This window comes from Armigeres subalbatus, chromosome 3 (genome assembly GCF_024139115.2).
Source record: "Armigeres subalbatus isolate Guangzhou_Male chromosome 3, GZ_Asu_2, whole genome shotgun sequence".
Classification (NCBI taxonomy): Eukaryota; Metazoa; Arthropoda; class Insecta; order Diptera; family Culicidae; genus Armigeres; species Armigeres subalbatus.
In genome coordinates, this window is record NC_085141.1 from 240,438,346 (window position 1) to 240,451,435 (window position 13,090).

At 42.1% G+C, this 13,090-nt stretch overlaps 1 protein-coding gene across 2 annotated transcripts; it reads right to left on the reverse strand.

The window, feature by feature from the left end:
• Window positions 1-589: 589 nt before the first annotated feature.
• LOC134227259 (NEDD8 ultimate buster 1-like) lies at window positions 590-3,286 on the reverse strand. Of its 2 annotated transcripts, XM_062708613.1 has the most exons (6): window positions 3,268-3,286; window positions 2,946-3,212; window positions 2,629-2,891; window positions 2,279-2,489; window positions 1,908-2,150; window positions 590-1,728 (listed from the first exon to the last, which is right to left on the reverse strand). In XM_062708613.1, exons 2-6 carry the CDS (start codon window positions 3,075-3,077, stop codon window positions 709-711), a joined length of 1,869 nt encoding a protein of 622 aa, XP_062564597.1. In that variant the 5' UTR covers window positions 3,078-3,212; window positions 3,268-3,286; the 3' UTR covers window positions 590-708. The 2 variants fall into 2 exon arrangements, with proteins under 2 accessions (XP_062564597.1, XP_062564598.1); XM_062708614.1 differs by lacking the exon at window positions 3,268-3,286 and having other exon boundaries at window positions 3,012-3,250.
• Between the last annotated feature and the right edge of the window lie 9,804 nt (window positions 3,287-13,090).

Genomic DNA, 13,090 nt, shown 5'->3' on the forward strand with positions numbered 1-13,090 from the left:
TTCATTGTGAATGCTACTCATCGTAATATGGGAAGTTGCTAACAAGCAACTCAGTTACATACATGAGCTCTTAACCGATAAGCTTTGTTGCTAATTCAGACAGAGCTGTTTTATGACTATATGAAAGCTGCATAAACGATAAAAGATTAAATATATTCGGCACACTGACTAGCTGATAGATATTTGGGTAATAGTCGAGTTGAAGTTTAAGGGATTATTTGCGGAGGCTTTTCTTTTATTCAGCATTGGCTGCTTTTATTCAAATATTATACAGCCAAAGGCTAGAAGTTGAAGCTTTTAGCACCAAAAATGTTAGTTGGGGCGTGGTTGGCGACGTGTAGCCATGGAACGAGCCGAATGGAGAAGACTCTTATATACCGCACAGGCCACTTCGGCCTTAGTCTGAATAAATAATAATAATGATTATTATTATTCTTGTTTACGGACGACTGAAACTGTCAAACAAATCCTATTCGTTAGAATCCCGTCTCCATTTGATTTCATTTGAAAACATGCCGATGTAGATCAACGATGCACCTGAAGCTTATTATGAATTAGTATTCGAAGAAAATAACTTTGACTCCAACTATTCTTACGTTTGCATAAATTGATTATTAATATAGATACATCGTATACCTATGAATATAAAATTTGAATAAATAAAAACTTTATTGCAGCATAATGGCGTTTTAGCATTCACTGGCCAGCCTACATGTTCAGCAACTTCTTGTATTCATCCAAAACAGCTGCTTCCTCGACCAAAGATAGATCCAGATAAGTATCACTGTTAGTCTTCATGTCCTTGGAGAAGCTTTTGTACAAAATGTCCATCATTTCCTTCTTTGCGTTATTCCTATCGTTCTTGGCCCTTTTACGAGACGGTCCTGCTGGTTGTTCTGATCCGGATGGTACCGTACCAACCGTCTCTGTGCTTGTTGGAAGTGGAGCATTCAGCGATTCCTGCTCGGTTAGCAAACTGTCGTAACTGTTGTTGTTTTGTGCTGCTACGAGAAACTCAACGGCCTCTTCAAAGTTGTTGATAGTTTGGCGAAGAGCTGTCACTGCTGCTTCCTTGTGAAACCCTAAATCAATAAGTTTGTCGATGAGATCCTCGGACGGGGTGAGGCTATTCGTAAGTTCGGTTTTCAGCTGATCATGATTATTTTGAAGTTCGTTTAGAGCGTCCAAGATATTATTTTTAGACTTCTTCAAAGCCATGGCAGCCAACGATTCAGAATAGCCCATTTCAACAAGCTGATCAACCAAATCAACGTTTATGTGGACTTCATCAGCATGCTCGAAACCAATTTTTTTATACAACGTCTTCTCCCGTTTAGACTTTTTCTCGTTTGCAGTTAACATTTCTCTCCTATTGTTTATGAAGTCGATGGCAGCTTCTACATTATTCGACGTTGCTCTCAGAGCTATTCGAGACTCGGACAGCTCAAATCCGAATTCGAGTAAAGTGGTTAACGAAGCATCATCAACTTTCAGACTCTGAAGTTCGGTTTCTACCACTTGAAACATTACCCTAGCCTCTTCTCGTTTGTTTTGGTGGAAATACAGGACCGCTTTCAATAAATGTAGTCTAAGTAATAAAGCCTTCTCACTGCATCGCTGGGTTCCTCTGATTGTTGCGGCTCGATGCATATTCTCCCCGTAGCTTTGCTGAAATTTCTCCCCGCATAATCGTAATCGCTGTTCGGCGTCAGGTAGTTGGTTAATGTTCTACAACATATCAAAGTTAAATTCAGAATACTTTCACAGTTAATACAGACACCACTGGAGGACAGAGGTGGGGCACCACACGATGCAATCACACCAATGTTCTCATACGCTTTTGTTCTTGCGCCAAGTGGTGCCCCACCAAATAACAATAGCTGGCGACGCCAGTGACAGAAACATACCTTAAGGCAAAGATAACACCAAACTATGTCCAAATTCAGAAGAGCATAGTTGTCGACCACTGTCAGTAGCTGGGAGTTGCAAGACCGAAAATCATTATCAGCTTCTAGAAATAATAGAAGTGCTTCTTCAAAATTATCCTTCCTTAGCGCTACTTTTCCTTTCTCATACAAAGTTAGCGCCATCAAAAGGGATTTTTTCTCAGTCTTGGGAAGATGAATTGCATTTCCGTCTTGATCTTCCAACTGAAAAATGAAATTAAAACATCAACAGCCATGTACATTTTTGTCGGATAACGATGCTTACTTTTTCAAGAAATTGTAAGAGTTACGAAAGCCTTATATAGATACTTTTTTTTTGAAATTTTACTTACACTGAGAAAATCCGATTGATCATTATCGTTGATAAGCAGTTCAGCATCGGTCCTAATTTTGTGTACACGATCATATAAACCATTTTCTTTCTGGGCGGCATCAACGCTTTGCATCATTACCAATGCCATAACGGTGGCCCCGTTTGGAACATTTTGCTCCGAAAGGGTTTTACTAGGGTTCAGCAGTTTTCCTGCACAAACTAACTTTATTCTAAAAATATGTAAATAGTAATGTGTAACAGAAAGTAACGTCATCAAAAATTCCGGAAGATCGAGAACTTAGTGATACCTAACGGCATAAAAATTAGTGTACCACTCAATTCTGCCAAATAGTAAGCATACGGATTTACCTGAGGGCATCGATTGTTAATCTTTTCGCAACAATATCAGCAAGGTCCTGTGCTTTCGAGGCGATTTTAATCTTCACATCGAACAGTTTATTATTGGCATCATGCATCATGGGTGTCCTAATTTTCAACGTTGCCAGGCCAGTTTGTGTAAATTCGGTTTTACTCTTTAGCTTATCCAATGCATTTTGTTGTAATTTTTTGATAGCTTGCAGGCAGTCCTTCACTGATATATTCAATTCTTCATGATAATCTATAGCCAGTTTCTACAAGAAAATTGTGATAGCATTTATTATTATAAAAACTGTTTTAATCATTACCTCCATTTCGGAAATAGAACTTTCTGTGGTTGCAGCATTGTAATACGGAAGCTCCCAAAGTTTTACCTTCTGTTGATTGAGTTTGGCACGGATTTGAATCACGTAACTTTCGTCCTCCAATTCACTAGTCATTTTTCGTGCTTTCAAATGTATCGTCCTTTTACTTCTCGTAATAAATTACGCTGCACTTCGGATTGACGAACTATTCACAAAGAGGGGATTTTCAACTGCGATGATTAAGCTGCCGTGTTCTTTCCTGGACAAAATCTATAAACAAACTAGAAAAGAAGAGCAAAACACAAAATATTGCAAAAATACCAACATTGTCACAATGGATTGCAACTACACAGCCTGTAATCGCATATCAGTCCCATTAAACAGGAGGCCCAGCAAAGATGGGACACATATGCGGTATGCACAAGACTTTTAATGTGTTTTGCGTTTGTGGAATGTGTGGAAACCGAGCAATGCGTGTGTACACGCCACGTACATTTCACTCACACTTTTACTCAGTTTGTTTTCAACCATCGAGTGCAATGAGATAGATAGAAGGTGAGGAAGAAGATCAAATGCAAGTGTATTAGTGGATGATGGAAAATGTAAACAGCAAATACATATATATTTGCACGACTACTTATGGGAGCTCGTTCGAATGTAGTAGTGAAAGCTTTTTCGCCATACACGAAAGGCACGCACACAATATATGGATTTCCATACCTTAGTATTTATTTCATTGCATCGAGAGGCTGTCAAGATCAACTGGCAGTAGATACTAAGGTGAGGAATAAGAGCAAATGCAAGTGTATTAATGGATGATGGAAAATGTAAACAACAAATTGGGACGTCACGCAAGAAAGTATCCTCATCATATCATAAGGGAAGATCCATTAATTACGTAACGCAAAAATTGGGCATTTTCGAACCCCCCGCCCGAAGGACCATTATATTGAATTACCGGACCCTCTTCAACATAGAGAGGGATATTTAGAGTGCGCTGCCATAAACGTATTCCGTGTATAGTAGAAAATCGAAAATTTGTTTTCAATAAAATGAAATATCTGCAGTTATCAGACGTCGCAACTCATTTCTGATTAGTGCGCATCAGTGGCGTAGCCAGAAAATTGGGTTGGGGGGGTTTTCTGAACATTTTTTTTTCGAAAAAAAAAAATTTCTTCTATAAATTTTGTCTTGGGGGGGGGGGGTTATGCCCAAAACCACCCCCGTGGCTACGCCACTGGTGCGCATGATAGTACCTTCATGCGTGTATGATGCACACTACTAATGAAATATTCGCAGTCGCAGCGCGAGTGCTCAATCGCGCGGTCCGGTTTGGTGGCGGCCCGACAATAATTAAATAATTTCAAGGCTCAAGCGAACCCTATATTCTTGCCTAGATTCTTGACTGCACAATTCATAACACAGGCTGCAGCTGAAAATTTTTTTAAACATAATGCTTTGCATCACCCCTTTTGACATATGGTGTGTCCACTATAATTTTTATAGATGGGTCTTAGCAATCTATGAAGTTGAAATTTTCTATGAAAACATTGATTTGTCATAATTTTGCTAGCGATTGGAGTGTTATACCGGAACACAGAGTAATATTTTTCATCAAAACATATTTTTAATGCTGACTTTTTTTAGGTGGAATTCAAGCTCGTAAACGCTCTCGTGGTACCCAAAATCGCTTCTAGATGAATCTATTCGATTTTCATTTATTCAACATGCGGTATGAAGAATATAATAGTTATGACATTGTGAAATATCTACATGATTGTCGTGACCGATTCAACCACCGCTCCTAATCGGAGCGATTGCCTCTACCTCCGAATGACAATCAAAGTAGAGAGCAGTTCTACCCGCTCTCTGACTTGATTGTCATCGGGAACTGCTTCCTCCGGCGGCATTTCGACCAGCAGGGGGCGGTGCCACCCACTTACCCGCTGCCTACTACTGCCACCGGGAACACGGACCTATTCCTATAGGTCCACCGCTGCTCGGACCTACTCCTGTAGGTCCTGGTCCAGGAATGGGCACTACGCTACGGTAGTCTCCGCCCAGCTGCAGGTCCCACCGTTGATGCGCCTAAACACATCGGTCAAAAATTCAAATTGTTTCTACCATTTTACTCATATCTATAGACATATGAGACATGGTCCGGTAGTGATGGGTTAACACTCCATTCGTGCCATTCATACCTTGTTGCCATATTTTACCATGAATGCCTTCACGTTCATTAGGTGCAATATAATTGCCTACTTTTTGGCGAATTGCCAGCAATATGCACTGAGCTTTCAAAGCTTGCTTACATCACATGTTAAAGAATTTGTGATATGCAAAGATTTATAATAAGTGCCTTGTAATTCTTTTTAAGCTTTTTCAGTACATTTAAATACTTGTTCGACTTTAATTTATTTTATTTATTTTTAACTTAATCGCTATCACCACAATGATGTCTTCAGATATCTCGTTCAGGAGACATGCAAACCTTTATAAGCTGCTATTGCACATTACATGGTCTTCCGAGTGCAGCCTCATAATTTTCATAAGTTTCACGTAGTTTCAATCCATAATGCGGGGCTCTGTTGGCTTAAAGTAACGCGTTTCTTGTCTTAATCAAATCGAATAAAAATCCGAGGTAAATCAAAATTGGTACATAACTAAACGGGTTATGCTTTTCCTATTATCTATGAGGGTGAAGCCACTCAAATTACTAAATTTTGACCGTTGGTGGTCATCGGCTGTCTATCAGTGAAAACGGTGTATTTACTTATTCATATCATTCTGCAAATGTATTTTCAACAGATTTAATAATTATATTTTCGTTATAACCAAAAATTTAAAAAATACCATCCACAGGAGATAATTTTACTTTTGTTTAAAACATTTTCTCTTGGATTTTGGAATATCTTTTGGTACACTATCATTCGGAACGTCCGCTAAAATACCACTGATTGGAACGTGCCGCGAAATAAACGGACGATAGTTTGCCCCGCATAATAGAAGCCAGTCCTAAAAATAATAAAAAAATAGATTCCTATTAGAATAAATGAAAATACCTATACAAAACTCCAAACGTTTAACTGCATCGCACCAGCCCTGCCGTCCTGTTTAGTCACGCTTAGTCGACAACTAAGAAGCTTTCCCCTAAAGCAAAAATTTGTGTTGGTCTATTTCAGCTCATTAAAACTCAGATTCGCCTATATGTTGCTAACATGTTGTCCATCCGCGAGTACGGCTTCGCACTGCCGGCGCCCACATGGGTCTTGATTCTGCATTGAAAGTATTCTATCGTTCTCCTAAAGTCACATTCCAACATCCCCTGAAAACATATTTTATTTTGGGATTATTATTATTATTTATTCAGACTAAGGCCGAAGTGGCCTGTGCGGTATGTAAGAGTCTTCTCCATTCGGCTCGGTCCATGGCAGCACGTCGCCAGCCACGCAGTCTACGGAGGGTCCGCAAGTCATCTTCCACCTGATCGATCCACCTTGCCCGCTGCGCACCTCGCCTTCTTGTGCCCGTCGGATCGTTGTCGAGAACCATTTTCACCGGGTTATTGTCCGACATTCTGGCTACGTGCCCGGCCCACCGCAGTCGTCCGATTTTCGCGGTGTGAACGATGGATGGTTCTCCCAACAGCTGATGCAACTCGTGGTTCATTCGCCTCCTCCATGTACCGTCCGCCATCTGCACCCCACCATAGATGGTACGCAGCACTTTCCTTTCGAAAACTCCGAGTGCGCGTTGGTCCTCCACGAGCATCGTCCAGGTCTCGTAGATGGTCAGTTTGGTACGGCGGCGAACTCTATTCGATCGAAGCGTCTTGCGGAGTCCAAAGTATGCACGATTTCCAGCCACTATACGCCTCCGAATTTCTCTGCTGGTATCATTTTCGGCAGTCACCAGTGAGCCCAAGTACACAAATTCTTCTACCACCTCGATTTCATCACCACCGATGCCAACTCGCGGTGGGTGGCTCACATTGTCTTCTCTTGAACCTCTTCCTATCATGTACTTCGTCTTCGACGTGTTGATGACTAGTCCAATCCGCTTGGCTTCCATCTTCAGTCTGATGTAGGCTTCCTCCATCTTCTCAAAGTTACGTGCCATAATATCTATGTCGTCGGCGAAACCAAATAGCTGGACGGACTTCGTGAAAATCGTACCACTCGTGTTAATCCCTGCTCTTCGTATTACCCCTTCCAAAGCGATGTTGAATAGCAGACACGAAAGACCATCACCTTGCCGTAACCCTCTGCGGGTTTCGAAGGGACTCGAGAATGCCCCTGAAACTCGAACTACGCACATCACCCGATCCATCGTCGCTTTGATCAACCGTGTCAGTTTATCCGGAAAACCGTGTTCCTGCATTAGCTGCCATAGCTGGTCCCGATCGATTGTATCATATGCGGCTTTGAAGTCGATGAATAGATGATGTGTGGGCACGTTGTATTCGCGGCACTTCTGCAGTACTTGGCGAATGGCAAACACCTGGTCCGTGGTGGAGCGTTCGCCCATAAAACCCGCCTGGTACTGCCCCACGAACTCCCTTGCAATTGGTGCTAGTCGACGGCATAAAATTTGGGAGAGTACCTTGTAGGCGGCGTTCAGCAATGTGATTGCGCGGTAGTTGCTACAATCCAGCTTATCGCCCTTTTTGTAGATGGGACACACGACACCTTCCATCCACTCCTGCGGCAAAACTTCCTCCTCCCAAATCTTGGTAATGACCCAGTGCAGCGCTCTAGCCAGTGCATCACCACCGTGTTTAAATAGCTCTCCTGGTAGTTGGTCAACCCCAGGGGCTTTGTTGTTCTTCAGCCGACCAATCTCCTCCTGGATTTCCTGGAGATCCGGGGCCGGTAGAATTATGTCCTGCGCGCGTTCCCCTAGGTCCATCACCATACCGCCATCTTCGTCTGCCACATCGCCATTCAGGTGCTCTTCGTAGTGCTGCCGCCACCTTTGGATCACCTCACGCTCGTTCGTAAGAAGGTTCCCGTTTATGTCCTTACACATATCGGACTGTGGCACGTGGCCCTTACGTGAACGGTTCAACTTCTCATAGAACTTTCGTGTGTTATTAGTGCGGTACAGTTGCTCCGTCTCTTCACGGTCTCGATCTTCCTGCTGACGCTTTTTCCTCCGGAAAATCGAGTTTTGTCTGTTCCGCGCCTGTTTATATCGTGCCTCATTCGCTCTCGTGCGGTGTTGCAGCAATCTCGCCCATGCTGCATTCTTCTCTTCTACTAACTGCTCACATTCGCCGTCATACCAGTCGTTTCTCCGATCCGGGGGCACCGTGCCAAGTGCAGCGGTTGCGGTGCTACCAATGGCGGATCGAATATCTCTCCATCCATCTTCAAGAGACGCTGCGCCTAGCTGCTCTTCCGTTGGGAGTGCCACTTCCAGCTGCTGCGCGTATTCTTGGGCTAGTCTACCGTCTTGTAGCCGCCCAATATTAAGCCGCGGCGCCCGACTTCGACGCGTGTTGTACACCGTCGAGAGTTTTGAGCGCAGGCAAACTGCAACGAGGTAGTGGTCGGATTCAATATTCGCACTGCGGTAAGTGCGGACGTTCGTGATGTCGGAGAAGAATTTACCGTCGATTAGAACGTGGTCGATTTGGTTTTCCATTTCTTGGTTAGGTGATCTCCATGTGGCCTTGTGGATATTTTTGCAGGGAAAGAAGGTGCTTCGGACTACCATTCCGCGGGAGGCTGCGAAGTTTATGCATCGTTGGCCGTTGTCATTCGATACGGTGTGCAGACTATCCGGTCCGATGACCGGTCTATACATTTCCTCCCTTCCTACCTGCGCGTTCATGTCACCGATGACGATTTTGACGTCCCGCAGTGGGCATCCATCGTATGTCTGCTCCAGCTGTGCGTATAACGCTTCTTTCTCGTCGTCGGGTCTCCCTTCGTGTGGGCAGTGCACGTTGATGATGCTATAGTTGAAGAAACGGCCTTTAATCCTCAGCTTGCACATCCTTGCGTTGATTGGCTGCCACCCAATCACGCGTTGGCGCATCTTTCCCAGCACTATGAAGCCGGTTCCCAGCTCGTTGGTGGTGCCACAGCTTTGGTAGAAGGTAGCCGCCCGATGCCCGCTTTTCCACACCTTCTGTCCTGTCCAGCAAATCTCCTGCAGCGCCACGACGTCGAAGTTGCGGGGATGTAATTCATCGTAGATCATCCTGTCGCAACCTGCGAAACCTAGCGACTTGCAGTTCCATGTTCCAAGCTTCCAATCGTGATCCTTTATTCGTCGCCTAGGTCTTTGCCGATTATATCGAGTCGCATTATCTCTTATATTGTTCGTAATTATTGGTTTTCCAGGCAGCTTATTGGGCCTGCGCAAACCTCCTGTCTCGCCGGAGGGCCGTCGTGTCAGGGCTGTTTAGCGTCCCACCTAACACCAGGACTTGGGCTTGTGCGCTTTGAGCGGCACACGGTCGCTTTGGCGCAGCCTACTTGCGGATACATGCAGCTTTTTATAGAGGTTTAACAGGGCCCACTGTCAAACCCCACCACATCCTAGGCAGGCGCCACAACTCGCAGATGGCCTGGGGAGGGATCGTCAAGCCCTTGGACAAAGTCCCTGCTGCCCCCCTTATTTTGGGATACTCTACAGAAAAAAATAAAACTATACAAACAAATGTAATGCGCTTTCTATCTGAAAAGCGGCTTATTTTCTTTAAAATGAGAGTAAAAATCGTCTCCGTAAAATGTTTGTATTTTATGTAAAAGTATTTTGTTTCGAGGCTGTGTGTAAAATTAAAAGTACGCGCTTTCGTCACAGAAGTTCAAGAAATGTTAAATCACCTTACGTAAACAACACATAAGGCAATCTGACGTTTATCATCTTTCTCTTGCACGCGCACAGGCGGGATAGGGTTTGTTTTCATACGGAAACGCTTCCGAAGCGTTTCCGTATGAAAACAAATCCTATCCTTTCCGTGCGCGTGCAAGAGAAAGATGATTAAACGTCAGATAGCCTTATAGCCGGTGCTGTGACACCGAACGATGGAAAGAGAAAACAATTGTTTGTATTTTTCTTCACTCACAAACAGTTTGTTTTCGTCTTTGAGAATCCACAATCGAACAAAAGTAGTGCAGCGAGTGCAGCCGATGCAAATCGCGCTATGGTCAAGGTTTTGGTGGTAAGTAACACTTTAATTAAGACTTTAATACATTAAAAAAGTGTCACTTGAGATGTTTTTGACCCTTCCTTCGGAAGTGTCTATAATTTCACTTTGTATGCGTTACGCAGGTGTGTTACGTATTGATCTATCAAGAAATCTCGTGAATTATTAAATAAAATGCATGGTATTTTAAACAAATACACTTTGACATTGAAAATATAATTATATCAAATAATATAACATGGAATTATGCCTATTTTTCTGATTTGTTTCAAAGAAACAAATGATTTTAATTTAGGAACATATAGAAGCATGTATAAGAAAATCTTCTCAGAAAAGCAAAAAACGTAAAAATTGAAAGGGATTTCAAAAATTTCTTCAGTGGAAGCTAGATAGCAAATGTGAGCATGTTTTGAGACACTAATAGATCACTTGTATGCATGTATGTGTGCGTATGTGTGCAAATTCTGAAATTTACTACCATAAAAATCTCGCTCATTTTTAAGGTATTGAACAAGTTTAGTTTTACCAAATTAGGCATCCATAAGGCGAAATATATGTTATTATGGAACGCTATTGAGTTTCGCTCAGATCAATGACTGATTTAGTTAGTTCTGGATCAAATAATATCGAGGTCTCTGGAAATTACGAGTACAATATCCCGACTAGAAGGTCATATCAAAATTATATCATACTATGTTATTATGTTATACTAAATTTTTATAACAAAATATGTTAGAAACATGGTGCAGCATGTTGTTAAAATATCTAAATTTCTATCAAAAACTGCACTACTGGAAACAAAAAACTATCAAATTATGTTACAATTTTATATTATTGTTTCTGTGCAGTTGGAATTTTTACAGGTAGTGATAGGTCTACAGATTGTGATCAACAATCATATTTTTTTGTTTTTGTCTGAACAAGAATATTTTTCGAGAACATGAAATTAACAACATTACAAATAAGGCAACCTTCTCAAATTATATCAGCGTTGTGATACCTATGGCTGCAAGACTTTTGCTACATTTATTTTAATTGCCTACTGTTGGGCAATTCGGTGTTAAGCATTTTTCAAATCATATTATGATATAATCCTGTTACAACATTCGAAAGGTAATGTTTACTGAGAACAAAATTGTATCAAAATAAGTTATAAATATCACAATATGTTAAAATTGTGTTAAATTTTTGTTATGCTCTTCTAGTCGGGATACTAAACCACCGTTACGATAGTTACTAACCATGTCACAATAGTTATTCAATCCGACGAGCGCCTTATAGATAGGCAGCATGAAGCACAGTACGTTATCATTCGTTAAGTTGTCATTCAACCCATGACATCCGCCTTTGGGTAGGCAATTATTTTGTCAGCTTCACGGTAAATCACCGTGGGAAGCTGAGTAGTTTTATTTATCTCGGTTTAAATACTGGAGTCTGGAAAAAAAACGAACAGTGGGTAATGTCTGTGACATAACCGCTAAGTGGACGTAGGACTTGACTTAACCATGCCTTTAAGATACATAATATGTCCAAATTTCTCACATCAACTATTTTGGATAAATAATCGGCGTTGCATACCATTCCTTGGCAAAATCTTCTCAGCAAACCGACACAGAAATCAAATCTACCTCGAACAAGAATCATCAAAAACAATTCAGGAAGTATCTGTCCGGTCAGGGAATATTAGCCTTGACAGTGGCAACCTTCCCACTGAAGGACTGCCTGAAATAAGCCACAAGTTGGCCCAGCAGGGGATGTAGGGCCTCCTAATCCGTGCGATAGCGACTGAAGGAGAACATTATTTTTAACTCTTAGAGCCTTGAAACAGGCTGTTTGCTTCGGCTAAGTGCAAAAAGTAAGAAAACGATCATTTCAAATAACCGCGAATTTCTAGTGATGGTATAAAAAAGAATGAATACTCTGCGAGCGAATGCACTTTTCTTTTATACCTTATTTTGAATCTTCTCTGCTTCCCAATTGGTGGGCCAATCAACCAGTGTCTTGTATCCCGCTTCTTTGTCAGCCAAAGCGTCATCATCATCAACGCGTTCGAGAAGGGCTTCTTCTTTTTTTTACGCTTGTTGCTCGCTGCTGACGTCTATTTCCTAACGGGACTTTTCGCTTGATACAGGCCAATAAGCCGGGCAAGCGAGCTTAGAATTGCAGTTCAGGTGAGAAGTACGTGTTCTTTTCTGAGACAACATTGTTAGTAGTAGAAGGAAGGAAACACCCGGACATGGGATTTCGAGTGATAAGATTTAGAATTGGTAACATGGGACGATCATTCAGTCACGTTCGCTTTGTGTGCGGTCAGTAGCAAACAATGTTTATCTAGATATTTCTTGATCAATGCCAAAAAATCCAACATTTGATGAAAAATCGATTGATAGTTTATTAATGTTTTAGCTGTAATCGGTGTTTTCTTTATCCAAATAAGATTATGTGAGATATTTGGACATCTTATGAATCTTTAAAGGCATGGTCAAGCGAAGTCCTTCGTCCACTTCGCGGTTAAATCAGAAAAATTATCTACTGTTAGTTTTGATGCTATTTATGAAAACCACGCACAAAATTTTATCTCTAGAATATTGGATTTGGCACCCAAGTACAATTTCTATCCCGAAGGGTATTGAAAGCATTGATATTGATCTCTATTATTGGCTCTCTGAAGAACCGTTTGTTTTTTGGACATACATGCTGCATCATGTGGCTTTTCTTCAGCCTGTCTCGGCTCAGCACCGATGCCGGCCGGTCTCGGCTCCACTCTGCTGCTGCTGCCGGTATTCGCTCAGCATTACTGCTTTGTCGGGTCTGTAGGGTGGACTGCTGATGTGCTGGCTAGGTTTCGGATGATGATGGTCGCTTCGATGGTGACGAGCCGAAAAAGCGGTCGGTGCAGACTTCTTTCCCTATTAAAAGTGCTGTTCAATCGATGATGCGGTTGCTTCGCTTGTCCCGGTCAGAATGAAAGGAAAAAATCGCGTTGCGC

Coding starts and splice junctions, on each gene's coding strand:
- LOC134227259 (XM_062708613.1), bottom strand. CDS start 3,077: ATGACTAGTGAATTGGAGGACGAAAGTTACGTGATTCAAATCCGTGCC. Junction 2,490..2,628: donor TTAACAATCGATGCCCTCAG/GTAAATCCGTAT, acceptor ACATATTTTTAG/AATAAAGTTAGTTTGTGCAG. Junction 2,151..2,278: donor ATCAATCGGATTTTCTCAGT/GTAAGTAAAATT, acceptor TTCATTTTTCAG/TTGGAAGATCAAGACGGAAA.